The 16,071-nt window shown below is 39.1% G+C and overlaps 3 protein-coding genes across 4 annotated transcripts in view; 1 reads left to right on the forward strand and 2 right to left on the reverse strand.

The window, feature by feature from the left end:
* Positions 1–16,071, forward strand: part of LOC146612227 (immunoglobulin lambda-1 light chain-like) — a 111,340-nt gene that overhangs the window by 92,360 nt on the left and 2,909 nt on the right. The window lies entirely within an intron of this gene.
* LOC146612234 (immunoglobulin lambda-1 light chain-like) overlaps positions 1–16,071 on the reverse strand; it is a 54,881-nt gene that overhangs the window by 37,493 nt on the left and 1,317 nt on the right. The gene's annotated exons all lie outside the window — the stretch shown is intronic.
* On the reverse strand, positions 3,844–15,568 carry slc1a8b (solute carrier family 1 member 8b). Of its 2 annotated transcripts, none has more exons than XM_085343675.1 (11): positions 15,404–15,568; positions 14,046–14,125; positions 13,501–13,716; positions 8,152–8,194; positions 7,816–8,029; positions 6,794–6,893; positions 5,650–5,883; positions 5,303–5,497; positions 5,054–5,188; positions 4,799–4,959; positions 3,844–3,962 (listed from the first exon to the last, which is right to left on the reverse strand). In XM_085343675.1, the coding sequence occupies exons 1-11, from the start codon at positions 15,566–15,568 to the stop codon at positions 3,844–3,846; spliced, it is 1,662 nt and encodes a 553-aa protein (XP_085199801.1). The 2 variants fall into 2 exon arrangements, with proteins under 2 accessions (XP_085199801.1, XP_085199800.1); XM_085343674.1 differs by having other exon boundaries at positions 7,816–8,077; positions 8,134–8,194.

The raw sequence follows: 16,071 nt of genomic DNA on the forward strand, positions 1-16,071 counted from the left end.
TTTGATTATATTTCTTTGTAGATTCATACAGTTTTGTTACCGTATTAAGTTACAAACTTGTTTTAACGAGTGCTTATCTCGAATGGCCTTTGTTATGGATTTCAGTTTAGATTTAATTTTCTTCCTTTCTTTTGTTTTGCTTGTTTCCCTTTGAACATAAACCATTAAATTTTGTTTTGTTTTGCTGCAAGTTTTGTTTGGTTTGTTTGTTTGATTTTTTTATTTTATTTACCCTTTTAGAATTGTTTTTCAGTTTTGTTTTATTTCCCTCGGTAGCAAATTTAGAGCGCTCCTAACACTTATCAAGCAAAAGTTTCTTCACTGGAAGCTTTTACACTTTTGAGATGTTAACAACTTATGGACCAATGTAGGTTGAGAGGATTTGATGCTACTTAAACAAAACCGATATTTTAAGGCAAGTAAGCATCTGTTAGATGTTTTCCACAATGATTTTTGAAACATGACACAAGTTTAACTGCAGAAGAACAGCAAACTGAATCAGTCTGTTGGCACTGCTGATAGTTTTGCTGCCTGTAGTTAATCCGATTTCAGTATCATCAATAGACATCTGGCTGTATGAAGCTGCTTTTAATATCTGGCTGTTAGTTTTGTATTCACACTAAATTGTCCACTTGTCAGTGTAGGTATCTAATGAAACTAGTGATTGTACACAAGCTAGTTTCCATATTTTAACTAGAAGTGTCAAAGATTTAGGCTTTTAAAACCAAACGCACTGCTTTGATCTTTAATGGAGATTACTTTTTACCACATGGCTTTGTTCACCTATTAGTAAAAGACTCACCCAGTTAGAAAAGAACTATGTCCACCTTTGTGTATGTTTCTTTAAAAATGCCGTTAGCATCGGTGCTGCAGTTGTTCTGATTCAAGCTCAGCAGGAGTTAAAAAGCATAACACTTGGAGATGTATTTCTAAGAATATACTTGGCTACAAAACTTGTTCAAAATTTTTCAGATTCTGTTTTAAAACTGTTTTTCTCCCTCCCCAGCAATAATTCAGCTGACACTTGAGAATATAGTTAAAATTGTCTGGCCCATCATAAAGGAATGCTCACATTGTGAGCTTGAAACTTTGGTCTTATTGTGCATCTTGATTTAGTATCTCCATGTTGTTATTATTGTGTCAGGATCCTTAACTTTGTGCAATATTTCATGACTTGCTCAGTGCAGGTAATAGACATTTGTTATAGTCATCGACTGTCATTTTGGGTTTTTTTAAAAAATATATTAAAATTTTCTATTGACGTTACTGTGTAGTTATGTTGGCAGTCTAGTTTGGTTTGCATGAAAGGTGCAAGTGCGTTTAAGGGGCAGTGAAAATAAACTGCATTCCGCCTTAATTTATAAGAGGAAATAGTGTATTTTACATCAGAGGAGGCGCATTTATTTATTTGACAGTGTTTGTGGTCATACTTGATACTTATTGCAGTGTTTTTAATGGATTGTTTTGTTTTCTTGGTTTTGAACACTTTTGACACTAAGCTGAAGTCCGTTAAATGTCTTCTAACATTTCAATAAAAACATGGTGGCTTTAAAAAAAAAAAAAAAAAAAAAAAATTAAAGGAAAATTAAATGTGTATTTAGAAGCTTGTTGTGGATTTGATCTACGTGATTCTCTTGAAAAAAGATGAGTAGATGTGCACTTGCACTTTTATGTACATGTTACTGAAGTTAGTGTTGCTGTGATATGACAGTATTGTTGCACATTCTTGGAAATCTGGAGATGTGATTTAATAGTAGACTTGACATGTAGATCGGAGTTGGAACCTTCTGCAACCAGATGGTGGGGACAGTGAGCAGAGTCTATCCTGAAGCTTATTTTTTCTGCAGCTCTTTGTCTCAGTTTTCCTTCAACTTTAAAATTAAAGCCAAAAATTGAGTTTTCTAAAGTAGAATATGAATATACAATTTCAGACACCTACACATATTTAAAACAAAAAAAACAAAACAAACAAAAAACAGCTTCTTCAAAATGGCTTGGAAAGGAAAGAGAAAATTGAAACCAGTCTGGCTATTCTGTTTTTAGTGACTTTGGAATGCTAAAAACTCTTTTATTCAGATATAAATAGCTAAGTTGTAGCAAATTGTCATTTCAAGCAGGACCCTTTTTCTGTTTTGAGACTCGCATCCTTTTCAGAAGAACTCGCACTTGTGAGCGATGATGTTTGAAAGCTTGAAGTGAAAACTTTTCTTGGCAGTGAAATATGGTACAGGATGACCAGCATACAAGACAGTGCATGGGCTCATCCTGAACAACAACCAGCTAGAAGAATGCCAGAAATGGTGGTTTTATTTTACGTTTTTACTCCCCAGGCCTTGGTTTGGATGGATATGGTCCATTTTGAATTCGAATTACCAAAACGTAAAGCATTGTCTTTGTCTTTTTGTTATTTAAATAATAAAAATTAAACCAAAATGCTGAAATGGTGTTTGTGGAAAATTGAAAGCGCATCCTTACTGCGGGCGAAGCCGCTGCTGCACGCCGGAAAAGAGGCGTCATTTCCGGCAGGTCTGTCCAAGCAGCCCGCTGTTTTCCAGCAGAGGTCAAATGTGAAGCAAGGGCGCCACCCGGTGGACAAATAAAAAAATTACAACTCTAAGGCCTGTAGTCCAAAACGAAACCTAAGCTGGAGACCTGACGATCCCTTTGACCGTAATTTTTCTGGCGTGAAAAATAGCGTTTATAATGGAAGTCAATGGGCCCAAAACGGTCCCTAGGGTGATCAGTGTGAGTATTTTTGCTGCTCAGCCGTGTTAGGCTGATTTAAGAAAATCAGACTGGAATTTTAAATATTTTACAAAAACGAAGCCGTTTGGCAAGTTTGGCTATATTACACCCAACACAGTGAAAATGGCTTTCATGCGAACAAACAAAGGGACCCAAAAAGGGCCCAGTATGACACAAGGGTTAAGGTGGTTATGCAAGCTGTTGAATCACTGGGTGCACTTAGTTTTTCACACACTGCTTCTGCATTTTGGTTTAATTTTGGTTTAATAACACTGTAATATGCCATGTTGTTGTTCATCAGAGGTTGTATTCAAAGAATTTTAAGATCTCCTGAAGGACCAGATTATGTAAAAACTTTATAACTGACAGATGCTATACTTTCTTTTTACCTTGCCAAGTATAATCCAGCATGTATCATGAGCACTGCATATACTTAAGCTCAATAGTCTCTGAGGTTAATTATTAAAATAAAAACTTTCACAGCACTGGTATGTAGCAGGTTTTTATTAGAAATGAACACAAAATTAAAAGCAGTGGTATAAAAACACAGATTATGCTATAATTTTCATTTGCTAGGGATATGTTGGTATATTTCTTAATTTTGCTTTAATATTTATGCATAAACACCTTGTCTAACAGAGAGAAAGCCCCTGTTCTGTTGCTCTTTGTCTATTAGCTCCTTATAACATTCAAGTCTTTCAAGGTCTCAGCATTATTGTCAAAAATGAGGCAACGTTAAGGCATTTCAAAACCTAGACTTAAGTTAAAACTGCAGTCATGTTTCATTATGACGGGTCTACTGTGGATTTTAATTGTCCCCCTGGAACTGATAAACACTGATCTCCATCCAATGCATGTCATCGTGACGTATGTTCCTGTCTGCAAGTGCATTCAGACAATGTGGCATTCAAGATTTAATAAAATGCATCTCCTCACATCTCTCTACATGCAAAGCTGAATAGAGACATGCTGTTTTGTACATTGTATCAAGTAGTACAGGTTTCTGCATGGCACAGGCTTTGAGTGAACTTTTAGAGCCTCCGTTAGTGCCTTTGTAGGTGCATCTACGTGCTGTAGAAGGCATCGTGTAAAAGTGTCTCAGACTTGACAGAGGTTGTAGCAGGGCACGGGTTTCTCCAGCACGTTGTCTCCATCCACTTCAAACACATAATCGCAGCGATGTGTGATCAGCGGAGCATCAGACAGTGCCACGCTGTCTCTCTGTAGGGAAGATGACAGCGGTAGGTCTACAGTTAGTTCAAAGGTAGGAGGTGTTGGGGAGGACTGATGTGTTTTCATTTCCCATTGCCAAGTTTGACATTATATTTGATTTGTAGTTCAAAATAATTACAGCATGTACCTTACCTAGGTACTTATGGACCAAGGTTTCTCTACTGAAGGGCAGGTGGTTTAGCACCAGCCGCTTCTCCAGCTCTTTAAAGCTCACTTTCTCTTAATTGGCTGCCCCTCATAAACAAAGGGATGAACAGCAGGTGGGTGGGCCTTCTGTCCTCAGCAGAACTGCTTATATACCAGAGCTTCTAAGACCTTATCATGTGGCCGGCCTCTCCAATTGTCTAACGGGGTCTCCTAACTGTTCCAGGCTATGATTTTAAAACCAGAGGTGATCATTGTTTATTCCGTCCAAACTGAACCAGATTTCTCAGTCAATCAGATCAGCTGACTCTGTTATTTCTTTCAAACGATTGCTGAAAACTCGATTTTTTTGTTTGCTTAATCTTTCCCCCTTCATTGTTGGCCATAGTTTGCAACTATTTGCATGTATGTGTGTATGTTGGAATGAATGTATGTCAGTATGGCTGATTATGTGTCTGTATGTATGTTTAAACATGTACACGTATCATCAATATGTGGCTTTATTTAAACTGCACTTTGTAACTCTGTGTTTTTAAAAGTGCTATACAAATTGTTGTTGTTATTATTTAAGGATAAATACCTGCAAACTGAGGTTGCAGACTCTTGTTTCTAGTTCATTAACTATATACAGGATTGGATTTTGGGAGAATTTTTGAAATCTTTCATTTATGTGAACTTTGATATATACTAACAGAAACGGTCCTTACCCGTTCTTTATTGGCTACAGCAGCAGAAGCAGCGGTTGCTGATTTATCAAAGTCCTTCTTGCATATATGAGCCATAATCCCAGCAGCTAAGGCATCACCCAGAACATTGATCATTGTCCTGAATCGATCACTGATGAAATGAGAGGGGAAAAGTTCATCACAAATTGACCAATTTAGCTAAATACTAAGACTTACTTAAAGATAATAACTTTTGTGGGACTTACAGCACCCAGTCAATGGCTACAATCAAGGAGATGTCAGCAGGTGGTAAACCCACAGAGGTCAGGACAATCACCATTGTAACCAAACCCGCTTGAGGTATCCCAGCTGCTCCAATGCTGGCTGCGGTTGCTGTTATACTGATGAGACAGAGGAAAAGATGTTAGGGAAACAGAAAAAAAAAAAAAAGGGAAACAGATTTTCAACACAAGGAACTTCTCAGGGGAGCATCTGTTCTCAGTATTTATTCTCACCTGATAGTGACCAGCTGGCCAAAGTCCAAGTCATACTCGTTGACTTGAGCTATGAAGATGGCTGCCACTGCTTCATACAGGGCTGTTCCATCCATGTTGATAGTGGCTCCCACTGGAAGCACAAATCGAGCAATTTGCCGGTCAACTCCACAGTTCTCCAGGAGACACTTCATAGTGATTGGCAGCGTGGCTGAGCTGCAACGAAAGAAATCAGAGGATATAAAAGGATGTCAGGTTAGTCAGCAGACTTCAATCTGAACCAAGGACTGGTAAAATGTCCTAGTTAGAAATGTAGAAAGATCTACATTGGTGGGATATAACACATAAAAATGTCTGTTTTCTCTTACCTTGAAGATGTAGCTAGTGCAATGACAAGAGCCTGCAGCAACCCTCTGATGAAGGTGAATGGATTTTTGCGGGTAAAGAAGAAATAAAAGAGAGGCAGCAGGATGAGGCCATGCACGAAGAGACCACACAGGACAGTGATGAAGTACATGCCCAGCTTCTCCCCCAGATGGGCTGGGTCGTGCATGTCCAGGATCTTTCCTGCCACCAGGAACACAATGCCGAAGGGAAAATACCTTCAAAGAAGAGAAGATAGAACATGAATTACATTCATTTTCTTACCACGTTGACTCCTGAAAATATATGAAAGTTTTTTTGTTTCTTTCTGAGTGTGTGTCCCTACAGGAAAGGATTTCCATCCTGACCTTAACCCCAAACAACTCCACTGGGATTATTTGAGACATCAACTGTGATCCAGCATCAGTTTGCTGACCTCACTAATGCTCTTCTGTCTGAATGGGAGTAAATCCCATGTTGTATGCTGCCAGGCATCAGAAGAGTGCCAGCTGTTATAGCAGCAGGCTGAAGCTCATAGACGTGACTTTACATGTTCAAAATCACATATTGTACACATGGATACAATCAGTCTTTGAAGCTCCAAGTTTTTTTCTGACGTACATGCATGGTGCCTGTGAGTTGCCTGATGTATTTACCTATGAGTTTGTAGCACTAATTTTATATAGAATGGTAAATGGTAAATGGCCTGTATTTGTATAGCGCTTTTCTAGTCCCTAAGGACCCCAAAGCGCTTTACACATCCAGTCATCCACCCATTCACACACACATTCACACACTGGTGATGGCAAGCTACATCGTAGCCACAGCCACCCTGGGGCGCACTGACAGAGGCGAGGCTGCCGGACACTGGCGCCACCGGGCCCTCATAGAAAGAGTCCTCTTTGCTCCATTCATATAACTGTATTTCAAGTGTCAACTCATGTCCAATGAGAAGCTTTGAGGTCACTTTAGATACACCACTGAGTTTTCCTCGAATCGCCATGAGATCTATTTTTGGATCTAATCTGGCTCTGCTGTGTGAACTTTGTGTAGTCTGTCTTTTATTATATGCATGTGCGTGATACAGTAGCGTGTATCTGTGTGTGTGACAGAAAAAGAAACAGGGAGACAGAGAGAGTGCAGCCTTACCACATAGCAGCATTGATGATCTTCATGACACACTCGTTGATGCACTGGCACACATTGACGAGTGGTGTGCCACGTTCCCCCATTTTCCCCAGCAGCAGACCTGAGAACAGATAACACAGTCGCACAGTTGTTTGTTAATAGTTGTGGTGCAACCTTCTTATCCCGATAAAGAAAAAAAGACTTTACAAAATTTAACTAACTGCATAGTAGTTAGTTGGTTAGTCATATAAATAAGCTATAAGGCAGAGCAGCTCTTGCTTTGCTGACATTGCTAATAAATCTCAAATTTTTAGCTCCTTTTAGTGAGTCTCCATGATCTGTGAGAGTACAATATTTCAATTAGAAAATACTGTACTTTTGAATTCCACTTCAGGTATTCAATATTATGATCAGAACTTCAGTACTTTTCAGACAAAGTTGTAAAAAACATAAATACCACAATGCATTGCTGCAAATTAAAACTAGTCTACAAAATCTTTTGCTTGTGCCACATTGCAAAATAAAGAATTTTTTTAAAACCACACCTTCTTGTGCCCTTTCAGATGTTCAGATCCAATATTATGCACTTAGTGGATATAATTTACTTGTTCAACACATCCTTTTTTATTTCTTTTTTACTGTTGTATTAAACTTCCCATAACTTATTTTCCTTTATAGAGAGAACTATACAACTGAACTGTGTAAAGTAATTTTACTTTCTCTGCATATATGACATCGGCCAATGCATCATCACATTTACTTTTGAAACTTTAAGCACATTATGCTGATAATAGAGACATTGCTTCTGATATCAAAAGTCATTAGTTTATCACTTTTGAAATGGAGACATGTGGAGAGATGGCATGAGACAGCCTGCCAGTGCAAAAGTTGTTATGTCCTGTAATATAACCAATGCAATAATGTATCTATGCATTTGCATGGTCAGCATGTAACTTATTTATGAGCTTGAATAGGCTGGCTTATTTTAAAATCCCATGGTTATTGTTATATAAAACATTAAAGTTGAATGGTGATTGTCTTACCCATTGTAGCTGAGAAGATGACAATCCCCAATACATTCATGCCTTTGCATGTACTTGGGACAATCTTATACTTGATGTCAGGTGCAGGGGTGATCTCCAGGAAGACTGGATGACCCAGGCGAGGGTCGTGGTAATCGGGCATGACGTATACATAGTTGGCCTGAGACACTTTTGCGTCATTGTTCTGTACAATGGGTACCAAATCTGTCCGGTACTGGCACGAAATGAAAGAACAACCATATAGATCTTTTACTACGGGCATCTTGAAATTTGAATATTTGAAATTTGAATAATATTGCGCAGTTCTCAATCAGTAACTCCATGTTGTCGACTCACCTGCTGAAAAGTTGCTTCAATCAGGTTTGATGGGATCATGTTCCTGCAATGTACAATAAAAAGAAAGAAGCCATATGATCACATGTGTAGGATGATATACAGTTCAACTGATGGCAGCTAGATCATTTACTTGTGTGTGACAGATTCTGAAATGATGGTCAGCACTTATTGTTGACCTTAAAAACAATAATGGGTTGTGTTAGACACCAAATAAGCACGGATGAGAAGTGCTTGGATTGCTCGGGTAAAAGAAAAAAGCTTGCCGCAGGTGATTTTCTATAATTCTTTTACAACTGGCCTCATTTATGCATCTACTGGTAAATAGCATGAAAAGCTAGATACTAAATGTGTGTGGTGAGACAGCTTTTTTGAGTTTTTAAATATTTTAATCTTATGTTTGAAGAAAGTATGTACTGTTTGTGATGGTTTTGAGGGTGAAAAACATATTAAAAACAAATTGTTAGTATTTTTTCAGTATAACTATTGGGATGCACAAATACAGTTTTTCACAGTAGAAATCTTCAGAAGCTTAAAATGTAAAAATATGCAATGGGTATGTAAATAATTAGGCTCAAATCATCAATTAAAAAGTGTCATGGTGTTCAGTTATTGAACATTTAGACTTTGTTATAATAACATCAATGATTAACCAGCAATTATACTGTAACCCTTATAAATAAAACACAGTCTCACTTTTGTTTACAGTAGGAAGTTCTTGTAGATGGTGAATCTAACTGCTAGTACTAAAAATGAAATTGCATATTTTGCATCATTTTGTAAAATAGATCAACTTTAAAATGAGCCAGTAGAATATAAAAAGCACCTCGAGTGGCTTGAACAGTACTGCCATTTCTCAATTCTCTTGCTTCTGGAGTATGTTAACTTTTGATACTTCCATTTATTCTTACAATAATAAGTTTTACATAGCGGATATTTATTTAGCCCACTACTTGTACTCATATGTCATCATATACCGTAAATGTCTCCAGTGGCCGAACTCATTAAAGTAAAATAGTTTCCTAGATTTAATGAGTTTTTATAAGAATAGTGAGAAAAACACAGGTTACGTTTTCACACAGTATAACAGCACAGAGAGTTTCACATGTTAAGGTTGATGGAAGCTGAACAGGTAGAGCCAGCATCATCAGACTGTTTTTATTCAACCTGCGTCAGTGACACTGGCACCAAACACATAAGACGACTGAAATGCGCACCTCACCACAGCTCTCCAGTTTAATCTCATTTAAGAATAAGCGGATCTTTGACATGAATGGCCCTTCAATAAGCCTGAGCCTGTACAGGAGTACAGGTTCAATCTAACAAAGTGACTCTGCAGTAGGATCTTCTGAGAAAGTGTCAGCTTAAAGAGTCACAATTAACTCTTTCCCTATTCTTAGTCAAGCTGCTGCAAGGGTAGTGACATTGCAACAATGCTACAAGGATTTTAAAGGATGATGTTAAAGCTTATCATTTAAATTCTGTGTTAAAAATCCCTCCACTGTTGCCAGAAACAGTTTAATATCAAATGTAAATTAATGTTTTGATGAATACAGATTTCTGCAAAGCTCTCATGTCTTTCTGGAAATCTAACCTATCTGAGGAGATTTTGTGATTGACCAAACCTGAATGAGGGTTTTTCTGCATATTAATAAAGTACTGCTTGTGAGAAATATGATTTTCCAAATAATACCAAATTAAGTCGTTTTCTACTTATTTGTGTATTTATTTATTTTAGTTTGAGATTAATTAAGGAATATGAAACAGATATAAGAGAGATCACTTTACCGGGAGCTCTAAGAGCTGATCTTGTGAAATGCTCTATTAAAACACACACACACACACACACACACATATATATATATATATATATATATATATATATATATATATATATATATATATATGTATATATATATATATATATATATATATATATACATATTTTAGGGGTGCAACGATATTCGTATCGATATTGAACCGTTCGATACAGTGCTTTCGGTTCGGTACGCATATGTATCGAACAATACAACATTTGTAATTTATTTTATCAATTTTCCTTCTGACGATGCTGTCTGTGTTGAGCGCTCAGTGAATCTGTGTTCGACTACTCCGCCTAGGCTGCACTGTCGAGCGCAGATCCACTGAGCGCTCCACACAGACAGCATAGTCAGGAGGAAGAGCGCAGGGCAAGCTAGCGAGACAGAAGTTAAGCTCTCAGCAACATGGACCTCCCCCACTCTCATTCAGATCTGGCGTTTGGAATTATTTTGGTTTTCATGTGACGTATGACCCTGAAGGTAAGCGAGTCATGGACTAAAGTAAAACAGTATGTTGGATGTGCCATGCAATGCTCAATTACATTGGTGTGAACTAGTGTGTTAGCGCAGTTAGCTCGTTAACGTGTTGGCCGTCTAGCCCCATGCACGGAGCGATCGGTGGTAGCTCGTTAACGGAGATTTGCCGTGTTGTGGCGTTAAGGTCATTTCAACGAGATTAACCTGAAAGCACTAGTGGGAACACAACGAATATGACTGCACATTTACGCCGACATCATCCTAGTGCAAAGACAAAAACAACAAGCATGCTACTAACTTTAGCCGAGTCATTTAGACAGCTGTTAGCACATGATTCTCCTTATGCTGCTGAGAATATAGCCCAGAAGAAGCGGATAGTATAGCTTTTATTTTGGAAAGAGCCATTTCTCTGTAATAAACTCTCTTTTCCAAAGATGAGTGATTCCTCAATCAGATACAGGGCTTGCAATATCGCTAGCCCGACGTCCCGGAGCTAGCGATTTTTTCAGTCGGGCTACCAAAATCTATCTCTTCCCTGCCCGTCGGGCTATTGTAGGAAAAATATATGTCAATGCTTTTGCATTCTTTCAGAAATGTAGCTGGGTAATTATGTCATTGGCATCGGTGAGCCACTGTCAATATGTGACATATTGAAATCGCGTTTGAATTTGCGCTTGTTTTTTTGCTTTCACTTTGCAATCGTGCGAACTGTGTATAGAGAGCGACAGCACTGATCTGTGAGTGATGATAATTTGTGCACCAATTCCTCTGACATCGTCTTATTAATCGTTAGCTTACTATGCAAACATGACAAGTGAAATCTCCTGCAGCAAGCTTAAACATGTGAGAGGTTGATCGCGCAGAGAATCGCTGAGCTTATGTGAGTGCGTGTGTAAAAGCAGCAGGAGAAGTTATGACAAATCAGACTATAAGGCAAAAAGAAAGTGCAGCTTTATGGTTTCATGGACAAAATAATTTCTGTGGCTGCAATATGACGAGCTAAATAACCAGGGCTGCACATAAGTGGTCCGCAGGTGCGCATTCGCTGTCAAAATAAAAAACACGCACAAGGGTTAGGGTTAAATTTAAAAACTGTACTTTTGAGTTAAAATATATATTTATAATTTTAATAAATGACAAATTAAAAAGGCATGAACATTTTTTTTGTATCGAAAAAATATCGAACCGTGACACCAAAGTATCGAACCGAACCGTGAATTTTGTGTATCGTTGCACCCCTAATATATATCTATATCTATATATATATATATATCTATATATATCTATATATATATATATCATCACCCAGCACGCCCCTGCGGGCGGTTTATCCTTCAAGTTCGGGTCCTCTACCAGAGGCCTGGGAGCTTGAGGGTCCTGCGCAGTATCTTAGCTGTTCCCAGGACTGCGCTCTTCTGGACAGAGATCTCCGATGTTATTCCCGGGATCTGCTGGAGCCACTCGCCTAGCTTGGGAGTCACCGCACCTAGTGCTCCGATTACCACGGGGACCACCGTTACCTTCACCCTCCACATCCTCTTGAGCTCTTCTCTGAGCCCTTGGTATTTCTCCAGCTTCTCGTGTTCCTTCTTCCTGATATTGCTGTCATTCGGAACCGCTACATCGATCACTACGGCCGTCTTCTTCTGTTTGTCTACCACCACTATGTCCGGTTGGTTAGCCACCACCATTTTGTCCGTCTGTATCTGGAAGTCCCACAGGATCTTAGCTCGGTCATTCTCCACCACCCTTGGGGGCATCTCCCATTTTGACCTCGGGACTTCTAGGTTATACTCGGCACAGATGTTCCTGTACACTATGCCGGCCACTTGGTTATGGCGTTCCATGTATGCCTTGCCTGCTAGCATCTTGCACCCTGCTGTTATGTGCTGGATTGTCTCTGGGGCATCTTTACACAGCCTGCACCTGGGGTCTTGCCTGGTGTGATAGACCCCAGCCTCTATGGATCTTGTACTCAGAGCTTGTTCTTGTGCTGCCATGATTAGTGCCTCTGTGCTGTCTTTCAGTCCAGCTTTGTCCAGCCACTGGTAGGATTTCTGGATATCAGCCACCTCCTCTATCTGCCGGTGGTACATACCGTGCAGGGGCCTGTCCTTCCATGATGGTTCCTCGTCTCCCTCCTCTTTCTTGGGTTTCTGCTGCCTGAGGTATTCACTGAGCACTCGGTCAGTTGGGGCCATCTTCCCAATGTATTCTTGGATGTTCCTTGTCTCATCCTGGACTGTGGTGCTGACACTCACCAGTCCCCGGCCCCCTTCCTTCCGCTTAGCGTACAGCCTCAGGGTGCTGGACTTGGGGTGAAACCCTCCATGCATGGTCAGGAGCTTTCTTGTCTTTATGTCAGTGGCTTCTATCTCCTCCTTTGGCCAGCCTATTACCCCAGCAGGGTACCTGATCACGGGCAGGGCGTATGTGTTGATGGCCCGGATCTTGTTCTTACCATTCAGCTGACTCCTCAGGACTTGCCTGACCCTCTGCAGGTACTTGGTGGTTGCAGCCTTTCTAGCGGCCTCTTCATGGTTCCCATTTGCCTGCGGGATCCCCAGGTACTTGTAACTGTCCTCTATGTCTGCAATGTTGCCTTCTGGTAGTTCTATATATATATATATATATATATATATATATATATATATATATATATATATATATATATATATATATATATATATATAAGAGAGAAAGCTTGCTGAAAAAGTAATTATATACAGAGTTTGCATCTCTGTTAATGTTCACTGCAACAATATACAATTTAGATTCAGATTGCTGCTGAGTAATTTGCCATTTTTTATTTTTATTTATTTTTATTTATTTTTTTTGCCAAGCACATCCTGCTGACACAACTGCTAGCTTTCATCCAGCAGCATCAGCATTTTAAAATGTCCTGATTCAGTGAAAAATCTTATAATTCGTTAGATAATCTCTGGTGCCATTGTAGAGATGATATGTTTGAACGCCAGATATGGCATGGTTTGCTATGAATAGTAGTGTGAATAGATGAAAGACTGAAATCTTTTGTTTCTGTGTGAATGTTAACCTGATGAGGTCCAGCAGAGCATCAGCGGAGGTCATAACAGGCCCTGAATGTGAATGGTGACTGTCTTTTTCAGAGCCGGTCCCTGGGTGAACGATGATAACCAGCACGATACCAACGATGACAGCAATGAAGGTCGTCCACAGGTAATAAGTGATGGTCAGGACTCCCAGACGACCGCTTGCCTTGGTGTCCATGGCTGACAGGCCAGACATAAGACTGGATAGGAAAGTAGAAGAGGTGTGATTATGGATGTTGGCTTTACGAAAGACTGGAACTGAAGTAGATTTGAATTAGTTGTTTGTTTTTCTAAGGCTGCAGATTTTCAATAGATGAAGTGACATTTAACTGGTGGTATTCAAACTGAAGTGGAGCAATAGGAAATATGACATCCAACACATGTCCCAGACCAAATTCAAAGCCAGCATCTCAGCTCTTGAATGACTGTACCATTAATCTTTGTGACCAGGACATTCCACACCTCTAAATTCTGTAAAAATATTTCCTTCAAATATATATTTGATTTAAAAATCAAAGCTATCGTTTACCTGGAGGTGATAAGTGGGAGAATCAACATCTTCAACATCCTCATCAGCAGTTCTCCAGGGAATGAGAAGTACATCTTGGCCTGTTAAAGACAGGAACAGTTAAGCTTTGGACTTGGTTTTTTTTTTTTTTTTTTTGGGGGGGGGGGGCTGCAATGAGCTCAATACAGTTAAAAAAAATCATTATTTACAAGAAGTATGTACAGAATATGTCACCTGTTGTAGTGTAGTGTAGTCAGGTTAGGGGTAGACACTGGACAGGTTGCTACCTCATTAGATGGTCAACACACAGAAAAAAGGAAACCACACACTATCGTATCCAGACTTAACCCAATCTTAGAATCACCAATAAATTACATTTAGGTTTTAAAATTAATTTAGTTAATCTAACGTGGATGGCTTTGGACTGTGGGAGGAGGTCAGAGTAACTCTCTGAGCAGAGAGAACATCCAAACTCTGCTCTTGCATAAGTCACATGTAGTAATTTTGATTAATATTAAATTCTTAATAATAAAGAAAGTTAGTATTATGCTTGTGTTTCACAGATTCTTTCACTGATCATTGGATGGAAATAAAAATGTACTTTTAGAGCATTCCTGCTACTAGACAAGATTACATTGAGGATCCACACTGGACACATAAGCTTCTCAGTTTAAGAGCGTCTTACATCACAGTGACTTCATGGTTGTAGTCTGTAACCTTGAATGAGACATTGCTACACATGGAAATAAAATCATAAATACAGGCTGGAAAAAAACAAAACATTGAGAGAAATTCAGTATGGAATGACAGACTAATTCATTCATTTTCAACTACTCCTGGGAAACAAACTAAACTTATTGAATCTGGAAATTGTGTTTATTGTTTATTTTATATTATGAGGCTCAAATAATGGACAAGTTATTTCTTTATACCACTGTATTTGAAAGGAAACAGATTAATTTTTCTTTCTTTTGGTGAATCAAACCAATAACATTTCATAAACTCCATAAAACTGATTGAATCCTGGGTTATTTCACATACACAAAGTTGCATATAATCCAGTATTGATATTTAAAATTTTTTACAGTTGTTCAGTTGTTTATGCTTATCTTCTCCTCTTACCTCTGAACTGATTGTCTGTGTCTGTGTTCTTTCTCATTATTGCATAACGGACCTTATCTACAGCCTCAGTGCAGACATGTCAACATGTCAGGAGTACTCATTGCCTATTCCTTTTATCCTAACTGGAGTTATCCTAACTAATTTGTACATATTCTGGACAACATTCTAATGTAACGAATGTCTGTTAGAGCCTAAGTGAGTCACTTTGTCTTAGTTTGATTTTCTCTCTATTCATACATTCATCCATTAATTCATACCTGTGTGGAGAGGTTGAATGACCGGAGTATAAATCCAAGCACACAGCCGGTCACTACCGCAAAGACCGAGAGTGTCAGCAGACCATTCCTCTTGCAGTAGTCCTTCACGTACGCCCTGACTTTCAGAGACACTATATTTTCTAATAACTTCTGCAGACATTCCATCCTGATTCAGGCTCAGTCTGTATCCCAGCAAATCCCCCCCACCCCCGTCGCTGGCAGCAGATATCCGAATCTCTTGATGAGTGAGAATTGTCGGTATGTATCTCTCGAGATCCACGGCAGAGGAGAGCAGGTGTACCTGAAGAAATGTGGGTCCTGTTTAACTCTGAGGAGCTCATCCAGTCTGAAGGAGGAAACGTTGGCTGACTTGTTCCTGGTAAAGCAGTGTCTAAAAGGATTATCCCTATCCCATGCGAACAAAGTCTCCTTTAGAGACACTCAGGCTTATTAAAGAGGCTAAAGGTAAGCTCATTATGAGTTATGAGGTCTGGACATACACTGGGTAGCTTTAATGTCATGATTTGTCACTTAAACTAGTAAATAATACCATCTTGGTACAAAAAGAAGCTCAAATTAGTTTGTAGTTGAAGGCATGAACTTTAACCCTGCAGGCTGTGAAGGAAAAGATGACCACTCTCACACTAGCATGGTTTACACACTACAAT

Source organism: Diplotaxodon limnothrissa, linkage group LG19 (assembly GCF_057381915.1).
Source record: "Diplotaxodon limnothrissa isolate DT_005_m linkage group LG19, D_limnothrissa_male_GT1.1, whole genome shotgun sequence".
Lineage (NCBI taxonomy): Eukaryota > Metazoa > Chordata > Actinopteri > Cichliformes > Cichlidae > Diplotaxodon > Diplotaxodon limnothrissa.